The sequence below is a fragment of the Berghia stephanieae genome, chromosome 11 (genome assembly GCF_034508935.2).
Source record: "Berghia stephanieae isolate SIO BIC M18660-M18661 chromosome 11, UCSD_Bste_1.3, whole genome shotgun sequence".
In the NCBI taxonomy this organism is placed as follows: domain Eukaryota; kingdom Metazoa; phylum Mollusca; class Gastropoda; order Nudibranchia; family Aeolidiidae; genus Berghia; species Berghia stephanieae.
The window spans coordinates 35,014,069-35,027,340 of NC_088370.1; the positions used below are offsets into that span (position 1 = coordinate 35,014,069).

At 37.4% G+C, this 13,272-nt stretch overlaps 1 protein-coding gene across 2 annotated transcripts in view; it reads left to right on the plus strand.

The window, feature by feature from the left end:
• The window catches only part of LOC144956563 (pumilio homolog 1-like), a 45,802-nt gene that overhangs the window by 2,900 nt on the left and 29,630 nt on the right, over positions 1-13,272 (plus strand). For both annotated transcript variants that reach the window (XM_078887144.1, XM_078887145.1), the window contains exons 3-8: positions 1,882-1,965; positions 3,786-3,936; positions 4,459-4,559; positions 9,081-9,244; positions 10,313-10,616; positions 12,269-12,353. In XM_078887144.1, coding sequence (XP_078743270.1) covers positions 1,882-1,965; positions 3,786-3,936; positions 4,459-4,559; positions 9,081-9,244; positions 10,313-10,616; positions 12,269-12,353 — 889 coding nt within the window. The remainder of the gene's footprint in view (positions 1-1,881; positions 1,966-3,785; positions 3,937-4,458; positions 4,560-9,080; positions 9,245-10,312; positions 10,617-12,268; positions 12,354-13,272) is intronic.

A 13,272-nucleotide genomic window follows, 5' to 3' on the forward strand; every position in this document is an offset into this window, starting at 1 on the left:
ATCCCTACTATCAGCAGTCCTGATTTTTTTTAGTTAAATAAAACTTTAAGTTCAAGGTGAGCAACTCTGTATTTACTGTTTGTAAGCGGTGGACGCATTATAGAATTTCTCCCAAATTTTCGTCTGGATACAAATTTTTTTTATATATGGGACGAATTGAAGTGAAAGACTTTTTTCATCAATTCTATATTGTAAAAAGGGTCATCTTTCCTAAAAAATAAACATTGCTGCACATTTGCCATACACTCATGGGTGCAAGAGTGCCGGCTGATTGGATTACCGAAAAAAACGTCGCCGGCTTCTTGCGATTTGGATTTGATTGATTTTTTTTCTTGTGTGGTTGCAAATTGTGTTTGACAAGTGATTGCAGTATTTTAAGCTTTTTTAAGTGTTTTGTATCATATTGTGTCTTACGATGGTATACCCTTCAATAATTATTAAATTTAGACTTTGTTTCAACATTAGTATTTCATATGACGAGGTAAGTCCATGAATCTTGCAGGCTTTTTCAGATTATGTGTCTGGTCATAAGTAGACTTGCAGGCTTTTTGAGGTCCAGTTGCTTGCACCCATGCGTACACTTAATTTAATCAAATTAAGGTGTGCAAGTTGTTTTGATATTTTCTGCCACCAAACATACATCTTCAGAATGCTAAAATCTGATTTTACATAGCTTGATTGTCCAGTGAGATAATTTCAACGTCTGTATCTTGTATGTATCTTTAGATAGATAAGTCTGGGTGGGGATCCTGACCTCCCATAGCGGGCAGGGAGGTACATACTGTGTCTTCTATCCCCTTATATCTGTTTTCCAACATGCTTTCTGTCTTTGTCTTGGAATGAGATTACTTGGTTTTGTCCTGGCTCTGGCCGGAGTCCTAGCTGGGAGGGAAACAGTCAAATGCATAGTTATTGTTTTGGGAGATGATATTTTTTTCCTTGTAAATCATCTCTCTGTTATGTATTATTATTTTTATTTTGAATGTATAATGTAAGCATTTGAGTGTATTCCTCTTTGTTGGATTTTGTGCTTGTGTCTGGATGAGACTTGTAGGTGATTTCAAACTAAGTACATTGGTGGTATGCTCTTGGAATCTACATCTGATCCCTATTTGTTCTCAGTTCCCCTTTGTCTTACTTTTTCTTGGGTGCTTTAATTGTAATTCTAGAACTTTTTACTATCCCATTTTCTTCCTTTTTACTGGCGTTGATATAACCTAAATGTGTTGCAAGCGCCGTAAAACCCTTAAAAACAAAACATAGATAAGTGATAAATAAGTAATAGGTATGAACATTTATAAAGAACATTTTCACTTTTATCGATAATGATGCTCAATGCACTTCACAATGTTTATTTTATTCTCTTATCATCTGACCATATGAAACCATATTTCTATTTCATACAGTGCCATATGCCTGTTACTGTTACGCACCCCTTTTTTTTTGTATGTGATTTTTGGGTATAGTGATATGACTCTCTGCTTTCAGACTGTAGGTTAAAGAGATACATAGTAGTGCTGCAGGCTGTTAACCTTACAAAGCATAGAGAACTTTGCAGTAGTTGTAATGTCAACAGATGCCAATGCAGCGCCCATTCGTAATGATGTTCAAATTAAAAGTGGGTCCTACGACTTAGCTGCAAATATTTATATACTTTAACTCTCTCGAGTTCACCCTCTTGGAAAATCAAACAAATTTGTTCGATTTTCCATATATATGAACTTGAGACTTAAATATATATGTTTTTATTAAATAGAATAATGTTAAATAAAATTAAGTGTTGTTGGCACGTCTGACTTTATTATAATCCAATCTCTATGATTTTATTTTTTTTCTCCAAATTTATTGATCATTCCATGAATTTATTTTTTTTTATCAAAGGGTCGTCCTCAAATGACCGCAGTACAAGATCTGGAGAGACAATTTCAGGGAATGCATATGCCGTCTGCTCCTGGAAGACCTGATGTAAGCATATCCCATTATGATTATAGAGCAAGTAACCTGTTTAATTATAATTTCCTCCCCTCATTGTCGGGAAATATAGGATTTTGAAAGAAATTCAGTATTATCCCCCCCCCCCTTCCCTCCACATCTAACTTTCTGCTATTCACTTATTTCATAATTTGTCTATCTTATCTGTATGATTAATTTTGTTTATATACAACATATATCGTATGTGAAGGTTACAAAAAAGTCTTATCTTCACAGCGGTCAACTCTCCTGACTGATACAATCAGGACTGTCCTATTTTGCTATCTGAGAATTTTAAAACTTTTTCACATTCAAAAACATTTTGCGGGTGGTTGGATGGGAGCATCACCCTTGAATCATATACCTATGATGTTCGCATGGGTGTACGATCCGATAGTGATGTCGTTTCTTCTTCTCTTTACTAGCCTATCCTGCTTCTTTGGTTTGTGATTGTATTTTTGACAGGGGATATTTTTTTTCTGTAAATCTTCTGCCTGTTTGTTCTTGGTTATTTATAATTTAGCTTATGATATCTTTAGGTTATGATTTTGATTTACATTTGTACTATTTTTGTTAGATTGCTTGTTTTTTTTGTTTCAGCGGTCTCTCATATAACCTCAATTGTGTTGGAAGAGACCTAAAGCAACAAACAAACAAAAAAAAACATTTTAAAATTGACATTCAAGTTGAATTGTTTTAATATCTTGCATTTTAGATAATTTATTCTTTAAATTCGGATGTTTAGATAATATTTTAATATCACAGATAGATTTTGTGTGAGTTGCTCACTGTGATATTTTGGAAATTAATTCATTAAAAAATTTTTGAATGAATTAACAAGAGGACAGTGTTAATTTGTGAGGCATTGATTTTTATCAGTTCCTACAACTCGGTTTTCGTATAGAAACGTGATAGCTGAGATGGTGATCACTGGATAGTGTGCGCTTGGCTATTGCTATCCGGAAGTATAACGGCCAACACACAAAACTATGTGTAACCTTAAACGAAACGTTTATAGTTTGGTAAAACAGTTTAGTGAGGAATACTCATAAACGCGGAATGCGAAAAACAATAACGAAGACCCGATGAGGATAGTGTGCGCTTGGCTATTGCTATCCGGAAGTATAACGGCCAACACACAAAACTATGTGTAACCTTAAACGAAACGTTTATAGTTTGGTAAAACAGTTTAGTGAGGAATACTCGTAAACGCGGAATGCGAAAAACAATAATGAAGACCCGATGACGTCAACTTCGTTCTATCTATAGACATGACATCATGACAGAGTAGAATAAGTAATAAGTATGTAGAATTCATCCATGGGTGCCAGTTTTCTGGTTCATGCAGGAATTCCGGTTTCGCGATATCTCGAAGTCAAATACCTCCGGTTTCAGTGTTATGAGTAAAATAACCTAATAGCATCGGTAAAAATTCGAAAACGTGATTCAGCCACCTTTTCAGTGTATGGAGGTAGATTGGTGAAACCGGAACTCTCTTTGGTCAAGGCCTCGGCCTGTACAACCTCATGTTTACAGCCTCGACTTTTCAAAACGTAGGCCTATGCGCATGTCTAGGCCTACTTACTACTCCTCTCTGTACCAGTCAGTCTTTGTTTTCTCTCATTCATTGATAGATCTAGATCTAGCCTTCGGCACGCTCTTTTCAATTGTTCTATCGATGATGAAATAAGAGTAAAGTTTAGGCCACATTTTCAGTAGGAACATTTTCAGGTTTGGCAAAGTGTCGAGATTTTAGTTTCAGGTTTCAGCACTTCTTCCATCAATCACTGTCACCTCCTTTGTTTGCATTTCAGATTGGTTCCCAGTCCAAGAAGATTTGGGATGATGACAGCAACAAACCAGGAGATCACAATCCAACAAGGGGTGGCATGTTCCACCACGGATGGACCACCCGAGATGATACCTGGATGACCGGAGGTGCATCTGGTCAGTGGAATGACCCCAGTATGTTTTGTTTCATCATTACATTTGTCTTTGTATCGTTTTTAAGTCACCCACACAATCATAAAAGGCATTTCCTTTAGTAGGATTTTTTTTTATCTATTAAATGTCGACAGGACGCCATTTTGGTCAGGCTTAGATTTCGGATGGCAAAAAACAATATCAAAGACCTGAGTGACATCAACTTCAATCTATAGATATTACAGAAATGGGTTATTCGTATAACAACTATTTTGATTTGAACAAGTCTTCTTTGTCTTGCAGTTCTTTGACTGGTTGTACTAGACATTTGCCTGGCACTCAAGTGGTCTAAATTTTTGTATAGTATGTCCGTTTTTAAGATCAATCTAGAAAACGTACAGAATAGATTTTGTATTTTCTCCCTCCTCCTCCTCCTCCTCCTTCTTTTTCTTCTTCTTCTTCTTCTTCTTCAGTGATGTGGTCATGAGAGGAGTCTTATATTCCTCTATCTTATCAAACTAAGGTCCATGCAACTTTATCCAATTACTCTATGTTTTCCCACAGAGTCGAGCAATCAAATAGGTGTTAACATGGTGGAGTACGTTCTTGGTGGAGGATCTCCCAACAAAATGGATCCAGGAGCTCTAGGACGTATTAAACCTTTTGTAAGACAATTTTGATATTCTCATCATAACAAATTCCCTTCATTAGTGCTTCCTACCATTCATAATAACATTTTTTTTTACCGAAATCTGCTTTCTGCATTCTTTTTTTTATTTTTATTTTTTCAATATGTTTTGCAACATTATTATTATTATTATTATTATTATTATTATTATTATTATTATTATTATTATTATTATTATTATTATTATTATTATACTTTTTCAACTTGACTAGCTGTAAAAGATATTTAGAAGTGAAATTAAATTAAGCTTTGATATTTCCTGAAGATATACAAAAAGGGTTGATTTAATCATTTATGACAAACTCATTTTGGATAAAAATTGACCTTCTAACTTAACTTGGCAAGATCTCAGTTCAAACCTTTTCACCATCCGACTGATTATGTCATTCACTGTAACATATGTCGGAAGTTCGTTGAAAAGTTGGCGTCCATGCATTAGTGTTTAAATTCAATTTAACTTATGATTTTGATCGTACTATCATAGTTGTTGAGAGCGTGCTCAGAAACATAACCAGATTTAAAGATAAAAAGGAAATCATAAATAACACACTTTTGAGGTCCAGTCTCTGGCAAAAGCTTGAATTCATTTGGCCACCTCCTCCCCAATTTTCATATGGCTTGATAAGATAGTTTTGTCATTTTTTAAAACTTGATATGCTAGGTTGTGTATGATAAAAAGATATAAATTTTCACACTCTTAAAACAAAAGTAGGAAAGTTACATCAGTGCTTTAGTGAGATTCACGATCACACATTTTGTTTTATGGACATTTTTTTTAGGTCACCTCAAAACTTGAAATATGTTATGACTGGGTGATGTTCCTGACCTCCCATAGTGGGCAGGGAGGCTCTTACTGTGTCTTCTATCCCCCTATATCTCTTTTCCAACATGCTTTCTGCAGTGATGCCAAAACTCCGGTCTGGAGCAAAAAATTCCGGGCTCCGGGCAACTTCCGTCAAATTCCGGTGAGGTCAATTTGTTCCAAGGATACCCCCCTCCCTTCCAACCACCACATCATCATCATTACCACTAGTATTACAACCATCATCACCACCACTACTACTGCAACCACCACCACATCATTATCACTACCACTACTACTACAACCACCAGCTTCACATCATCACTACCACTACTACTACAACCACCACCACATCATCACTACTACTACAACCACCACCACCACCACCACATCATCACTACCACTAATACTACTACAACCACCACCACAACATCATCATCACTACCACTAATACTACTACAACCACCACCACATCATCATCACTACCACTAATACTACTACAACCACCACCACATCATCATCACTACCACCACTACTACAACCACCACCACATCATCATCACTACCACCACTACTACAACCACCACCACAACATCATCATCACTACCACTAATACTACTACAACCACCACCACATCATCATCACTACCACCACTACCACAACCACCACCACATCATCATCACTACCACCACTACTACAACCACCATCACCACCACATCATCATCACTACCAATACTACTACAACTACTACCATCACCTCATCTTCATTACTACAACTACAACCACCACCACCACATCATCATCATCACTACCACTGCTACTACAACCACCACATCATCATCATCATCATCACTACTACTACTACTACTGCTAATGCTACTGCTATACTACAACAACAACCACTACAATATCGTCATCACTACCACTACTACTACAACCACCAGCACCACATCATCATCACGACCAGTACTACTACAACCACCACCACCACATTATCATCACTACCACTACTACTACAACCACCACTGCAACACATCACTACCACTACTACTACAACCACCACAACCACATCATCACTACCACTACTACTACAACCACCACCACCACCACCACATCATCACTACCACTACTACTACAACCACCACAACCACATCATCACTACCACTACTACTACAACCACCACCACATCATCACTACCACTACTACTACAACCACCACAACCACATCCTCACTACCACTACTACTACAACCACCACCACCACATCATCACTACCACTAATACTACTACAACCACCACCACAACATCATCATCACTACCACTAATACTACTACAACCACCACCACATCATCATCACTACCACCACTACTACAACCACCACCACATCATCATCACTACCACCACTACTACAACCACCACCACAACATCATCATCACTACCACTAATACTACTACTACAACCACCACCACATCATCATCACTACCACCACTACTACAACCACCACCACATCATCATCACTACCACCACTACTACAACCACCATCACCACCACATCATCAGCACTACCAATACTACTACCATTACTACCATCACCTCATCTTCATTACTACAACTACAACCACCACCACCACATCATCATCATCACTACCACTGCTACTACAACCACCACCACATCATCATCATCATCACTACTACTACTACTACTACTGCGAATGCTACTACTATACTACAACAACAACCACTACAATATCATCATCACTACCACTACTACTACAACCACCAGCACCACATCATCATCACGACCAGTACTACTACAACCACCACCACCACATTATCATCACTACCACTACTACTACAACCACCACTACAATATCATCATCACTACCACTACTACTACAACCACCAGCACCACATCATCATCACTACCACTACTACTACAACCACCACTACAACATCATCACTACCATTACTACTACAACCACCACAACCACATCATCACTACCACTACTACTACAACCACCACCACCACATCATCACTACCACTACTACTACAACCACCACAACCACATCATCACTACCACTACTACTACAACCACCACCACCACCACCACCACATCATCACTACCACTAATACTACTACAACCACCACCACAACATCATCATCACTACCACTAATACTACTACAACCACCACCACATCATCATCACTACCACCACTACAACAACCACCACCACATCATCATCACTACCACCACTACTACAGCCACCATCACCACCACATCATCATCACTACCAATACTACTACAACTACTACCATCACCTCATCTTCATCACTACCACCACTACTACAACAACCACTACAATATCATCATCACTACCACTACTACTACAACCACCAGCACCACATCATCATCACGACCAGTACTACTACAACCACCACCACCACATTATCATCACTACCACGACTACTACTACAACCACCACCACATCATAATTACCATTACTACTACAACCACCACTACCACATCATCATCACTACCATCTGTACTACAACCACCACCACCACCACCACCACATCAACATCACTACCACCACTACTACAACCACCACCACATCATTATCATCACGACCACAACTACTACAACCACTATACCACCACCACATCATCACTACTACTACTACTTCAACCAGCACCACCACCATATCATCATCACTACAACTACTACCTCAACCACCACCACCACCATATCATCATCACTACCACTACAACTACAACATCAGCCACTATCACATCTTCATCATCTCTACCACTATTACTACAACCACCAACACCACATCATCCTCACTACCACCAGTACTACAATCTCTACCGTTAGGTTTTGGCGCTTTACTTCATTTGAAATAAGGAAACTTTGGGATTGTAATTTGCAATGTGTTTATGTATCATAATATACACTGTAATTCTAATCAGTTATCTATTTAGAACTATACAATATGTAAGCACAATGCCAAATATCGTTCCAATTCCTTTTTTTTTTTGTGAGCGGAAATTCCTCTTTCGGCGTTGAAATTCCTACGAGTGGTGGCTGAAACTCCTGTGAGCCAAATTTAAAGTTGGCATCTCTGTTTCTGTCTTTGTCTTGAAATGAGATTACTTGGTTATATCCTGGCCCTGGTCGGATACCCTGACTGGGAGGGAAACAGTCAACTGTATAGTTGTGGGAGGTGTTATTGTTTGTCTTGTAAATCATTTCTTTGCTATGCACTGTATTATTTTGATTTTTGTTCTACATATTTATGATTTGTAAACAATTTGAGTGTGTTCCTCTAAATGGGGACCTGTGCTTGTGTCAGCATGAGACATTTAGGTGATTTCAAACTAAATATACTGATAGTGTGCTCTTGGAATCTACATCTGTTCCCTGTTTGAACCAATTCCCCTTTCTCTTACTTTTTTCTTGGGTACTTTAATTGTAATTCTAGAACTTTCTACTACCCCATTATCTTCCTTTTCACTGGCGCTGAAATGACCTTAAATGTGTTGCAAGCGCTGTAAAACCCTAAACAAAAACAAATATTATGTTATAATTCCAAGTTTGTCAATTCTTTTAAGACTTTGAAGATTTGAATGTTTAAACAGAAATTTTTTTAATGCAGGCTCTTTTTTCCTTTTTTTTTTCTTCTTCTTTTTCCCCCGAAAGACACATTTTCCCCATCCCCAAGCACCACAACCAGATGTCGGGCCTGAGGAAAAGAAGAGTGAGAATACATCACCGTTTGAAGAGTCTGGAGTGGTGGATGATGGCAAAGATGCTTTACAGGCCAATGGAATGTTGCCTAATGGTCTTGATGATACTGGCTTTAGGTAAGGACAAGATTTGCATGAGATACTTTCAGCAGGCTAATGTTTGGTCCAAACTATCAATGGGGTGATGGTTTTCCTCGGATCCGCAATCATATATACTGGCATTGAGAGACGGTAAAACAAATAAGTGCAGTGTCCCCACCATTCTCCAGAAGTCAACTGGAGTATCAATCTAAGTTTATCATCTCACATGATCTAATAGTGGGGGTTAATGTAAAAATGGAACTTAATCGTTCAAAATTTTCCTCCTTTTCCACTTTTTGTCACTACTATCATCACTGGTGCATTATTTATTTTGGTGTTAACAATTATGCATGTCTAGCTGGCATTGTTCTGAACATCTCTAGCTACCACTAAATTTGTAAGATTATTTCAAGTGCCCAAATTCACCAATACATAAATATAACATCACTAAGGTCTTCTCTGATCAATTTCCTTCATTGGATTAACAATGTGTCAACTGCATTGCTGTTAGAATGCAACAATAACTAACAATTCAATTAACAGCAAGTCTGTACACTTTTTAACCAATCCGTTCCATAGCTTAACATATTGAAAGATTACCATGGTATGTCCGAAGAAAATTTGATGACCAACTGAAATCTCTTGGGGAAAATTTTACTGGCATTGGATATTTATTGATTTAGAGTGTTCTTTATGTTTTATGGTAACCATTTCGTCAAACTTATAATAATATGATATAACATGGGTACCAGTTTTTCGGTTCATGCCGGAATTCCGCTTTCGCGTTATCTCGGAAGTCAAATACCTCCGCTTTCAGTGTTATAAGTTGGTTTTAAAATCAAATTAATTTCCTCATTGTGTCAATATGTTTGCTGTGTAATCATTTAATAATGGTGTAAAAACGGTGATGATTTAAGAGTAAGAGTAAAGTTTAGGTCACATTTTCAGGTTTGGCAAAGTGTCGAGATTTTAGTTTCAGGTTTCAGCACTTCTTCCTGCTGGCACCCATGTGATATAATGATGAGTATAAATTTAATAACCAAACACATATACAGTAGTTTTCTCAATATCAATTGTTTTGTAAATATTTGATTTATTTCACAGAGGGAGTCGGCAGACCTCGCCCACTGATGAAGAAAGACAAGGCGTCGCTGTTGGGCTACCCAATCCGATGGATCCCCAGGATTTGGCACATCTACGCGGGGATGCCGGAAATTTCTTGGACACCGGCCAGCACCAGGGCTCTGGCGGACCCTTCAATCCCCACCCACAGCAGTTTGAACATCAGGTGGGCCACATGGACCCTCTCCACCAGTATGGAGGAACAGGGGGAAGTGCAGACTTTGCCAATCAGCTTATCCAGCCCAACATTGAGAGTCCAAACAGTTACAATATGGACTTTAATCAGGTTGGAACGCCACCTCTCCCCCTCCCCTTCCTTCTGTTTTCTAAAGAGACTTGGTTGTGTGTGCAAGTGAGACAAAAATCTACCTACCAGAAGTCTCTACTCTGGTGTTGCCAGTGAATAAAAGACAAGAGAAAATAATTTTTAGCTGTCTCTTCATTCTCCAACAAGGGGTGACAAAAATGCCCTTAACTCAGTCCCAAATTGGGATAGTATAGAAAAATTCAATATAAATCTATGGTGACATCAAAATAGCTAGGGGCTCTCTCTTGCTCATTCCAACTTGGAGAGGCACATAAAGGCATGTAAATTGAGCTGTTTTGTCTTATTCTAGACGCATGTCCTGTAAGAAAAAGGCTCAGTTTGCTGCAGCGCTAACATTTTTCAGACTGCTGGGTTTGTCCAGTTTCCACATATTTGCTTAAACAAAGGGTGGTGTCAGAAGCTGAGTGACGCAGAACTTTCATGATATCAAGAGAGTTCTACAATGCTCAATAAGCTTCTTAATATTTTTTTTTAGTCCCTAGTCAGGCCATTTAAAGAGATATTTCCATTGTGGCCAGTCCAAACTCATAGTTATTTGGTATCTTTTTTTTCTTTTCACTCACTGTATGAGTGTCTCACTGCTCTAACAACACCATCTAATCATTCAATTTTGGCATCTTCTTGTGTGGCTATGTGGTCTTGTGGTATGTAATTCGTCTTCGCTCTGAGCGGTGTATAGTCGAGTCCTTGGATAGGACTCTTTACTCACATTCTCTCACCGACTCGGGTATAAAATGAGTACCTGGCCATTAACAGCTTTGTCTTTGTGTATATGTTTTTAGGGGGGGGGGGGGTGTGTAACAGGCCTAACAGGCATCTTGTTCATTCTGATATATATATTATGTGTATATATGTAGCAATGACGATGAAATTTTTTGGGTAGGAAAAACTAGTTTTAAATCAAAGCCCTGTCTCCACTGAGTAAAAATCTTTTTGAATTTTGAAAATCCATTCATTAATAAAAAAGTTATGCAGTTTCAAAGGTGTCATTTATTTGGATGACTCATAAAGATAAAAAAAATACGGAAAATATGGGACGCTTTTCTACTTTTTTTTTCTGGTTTGTGGCCGTATCTTGCTTAATACGTGGAATTAGAGATTGAAACTGGGCAATTTTATGGCAAAATTATCAGAAAATATGATAAAGACTTCAGAAGAGCTCTACCTTGTATAGTTTTAGAGCTATATGGCTAGGGTCAACCATAATTTTGTTTTAAATTGTTTATATATGCATATATATCCTTATGAGTGACAAAATCTCTCCTCTTGGTAGTTTTAGAAATATTTTACTCTTTGGAGCACAAGTTTTATCGCTTGACATAATCTAAAACGACCTCTTTTCTAATTGTATGCCAAATATCAGTCATATTCATCGATAAACAGCATCGTAATTAAATTTTTAAAATAGCATACACGAAATCTCCCTGTCCCATATTTTGCCTTGAATTCACGTCATTTCGAGGCTCAAGGATTTCACTAAGATAGTCAGTCATTGCTAATATATGTATATATATATATATCTCTGCGCTAGAAAATGGAAATCACTATGATCATCATCGGTTTTACCCTTTTAACGATAGGCATTTTCCATTTTCTCACCTCGTCCCCAGCAAATGTTGCAAAGACAACAACAGTCAATTATCATGCCTCAGCAACCCTACTCACTCCCAGCTCAGCAACCCGTTGGCATGCAAGGTAAACTCAAAATGCATGTTGTTGTTGTCAATGTCAACTTTCTTTAAAAAAGCTTCATTCCCCCCCTCTCCCCTCCCCCACCCTCCACCAAACCCCCCATCCCCATTCCCCCTCCCCCTCTCTCCCTGTGCTTCTTCTCCTTTGATGGAATGGTCTTATTGATATTTTGGTCTCATTGTTTTAACATCCTTTCTTTTTTTTTTTTTTTTTCTGTTTGTCAATCAGTGTTTGAATTGTTCCAGGTTATCTCTTCTGTTGTTATTGTTGTTGTTGTTATTATTATTATTATTATTATTATTGTTATTATTATTATTATTATTATTGTTATTATTATTATTGTTATTATTATTGTTATTATTATTATTATTATTATTATTATTATTATTATTATTATTTTTATTAATATTATTTAAAATGCTCTTTTCCATCCTTGTTTATTCGAGCCCCTTTTTGTTAAAACTCTTCTATCTTATCTGAGGTAGTGTTCTCAAGTCTTTTTGTGTAAGTTTTTATAAAGAAATTAATTTGTATTCTGTTGTCTTAAGTAGAAAGGGATTCTTTAAAGCATAAACATAACCAAATGATATTAGTTAGTGAAAAGTCAAAGACAGTATGGTAGAAAGTTGTTAATTTAGACCGCTTTATTTGAAACTTTGTGATTTTAAAAATTTTTTGAAGTTTAGGTTCAGGTTTTAACCCCCCTCTTACCAACTTTAGGAAAATCGTCACATTCGTTACGATACAACCAACGTTTTTCTTTTTCAAATTTCGTTTGTACATCATAACATTGAAAGAAAATTAACTTGGGGTGTGGAGCATGTTTTGCTAAAGAAATTAGGTATTGCAAGAACTTTACTGCTATTATGTTTGAGTGATAAAAATAGATTTTTGGTGTTAGTTGGGTGTGAAGTTTTGGGAA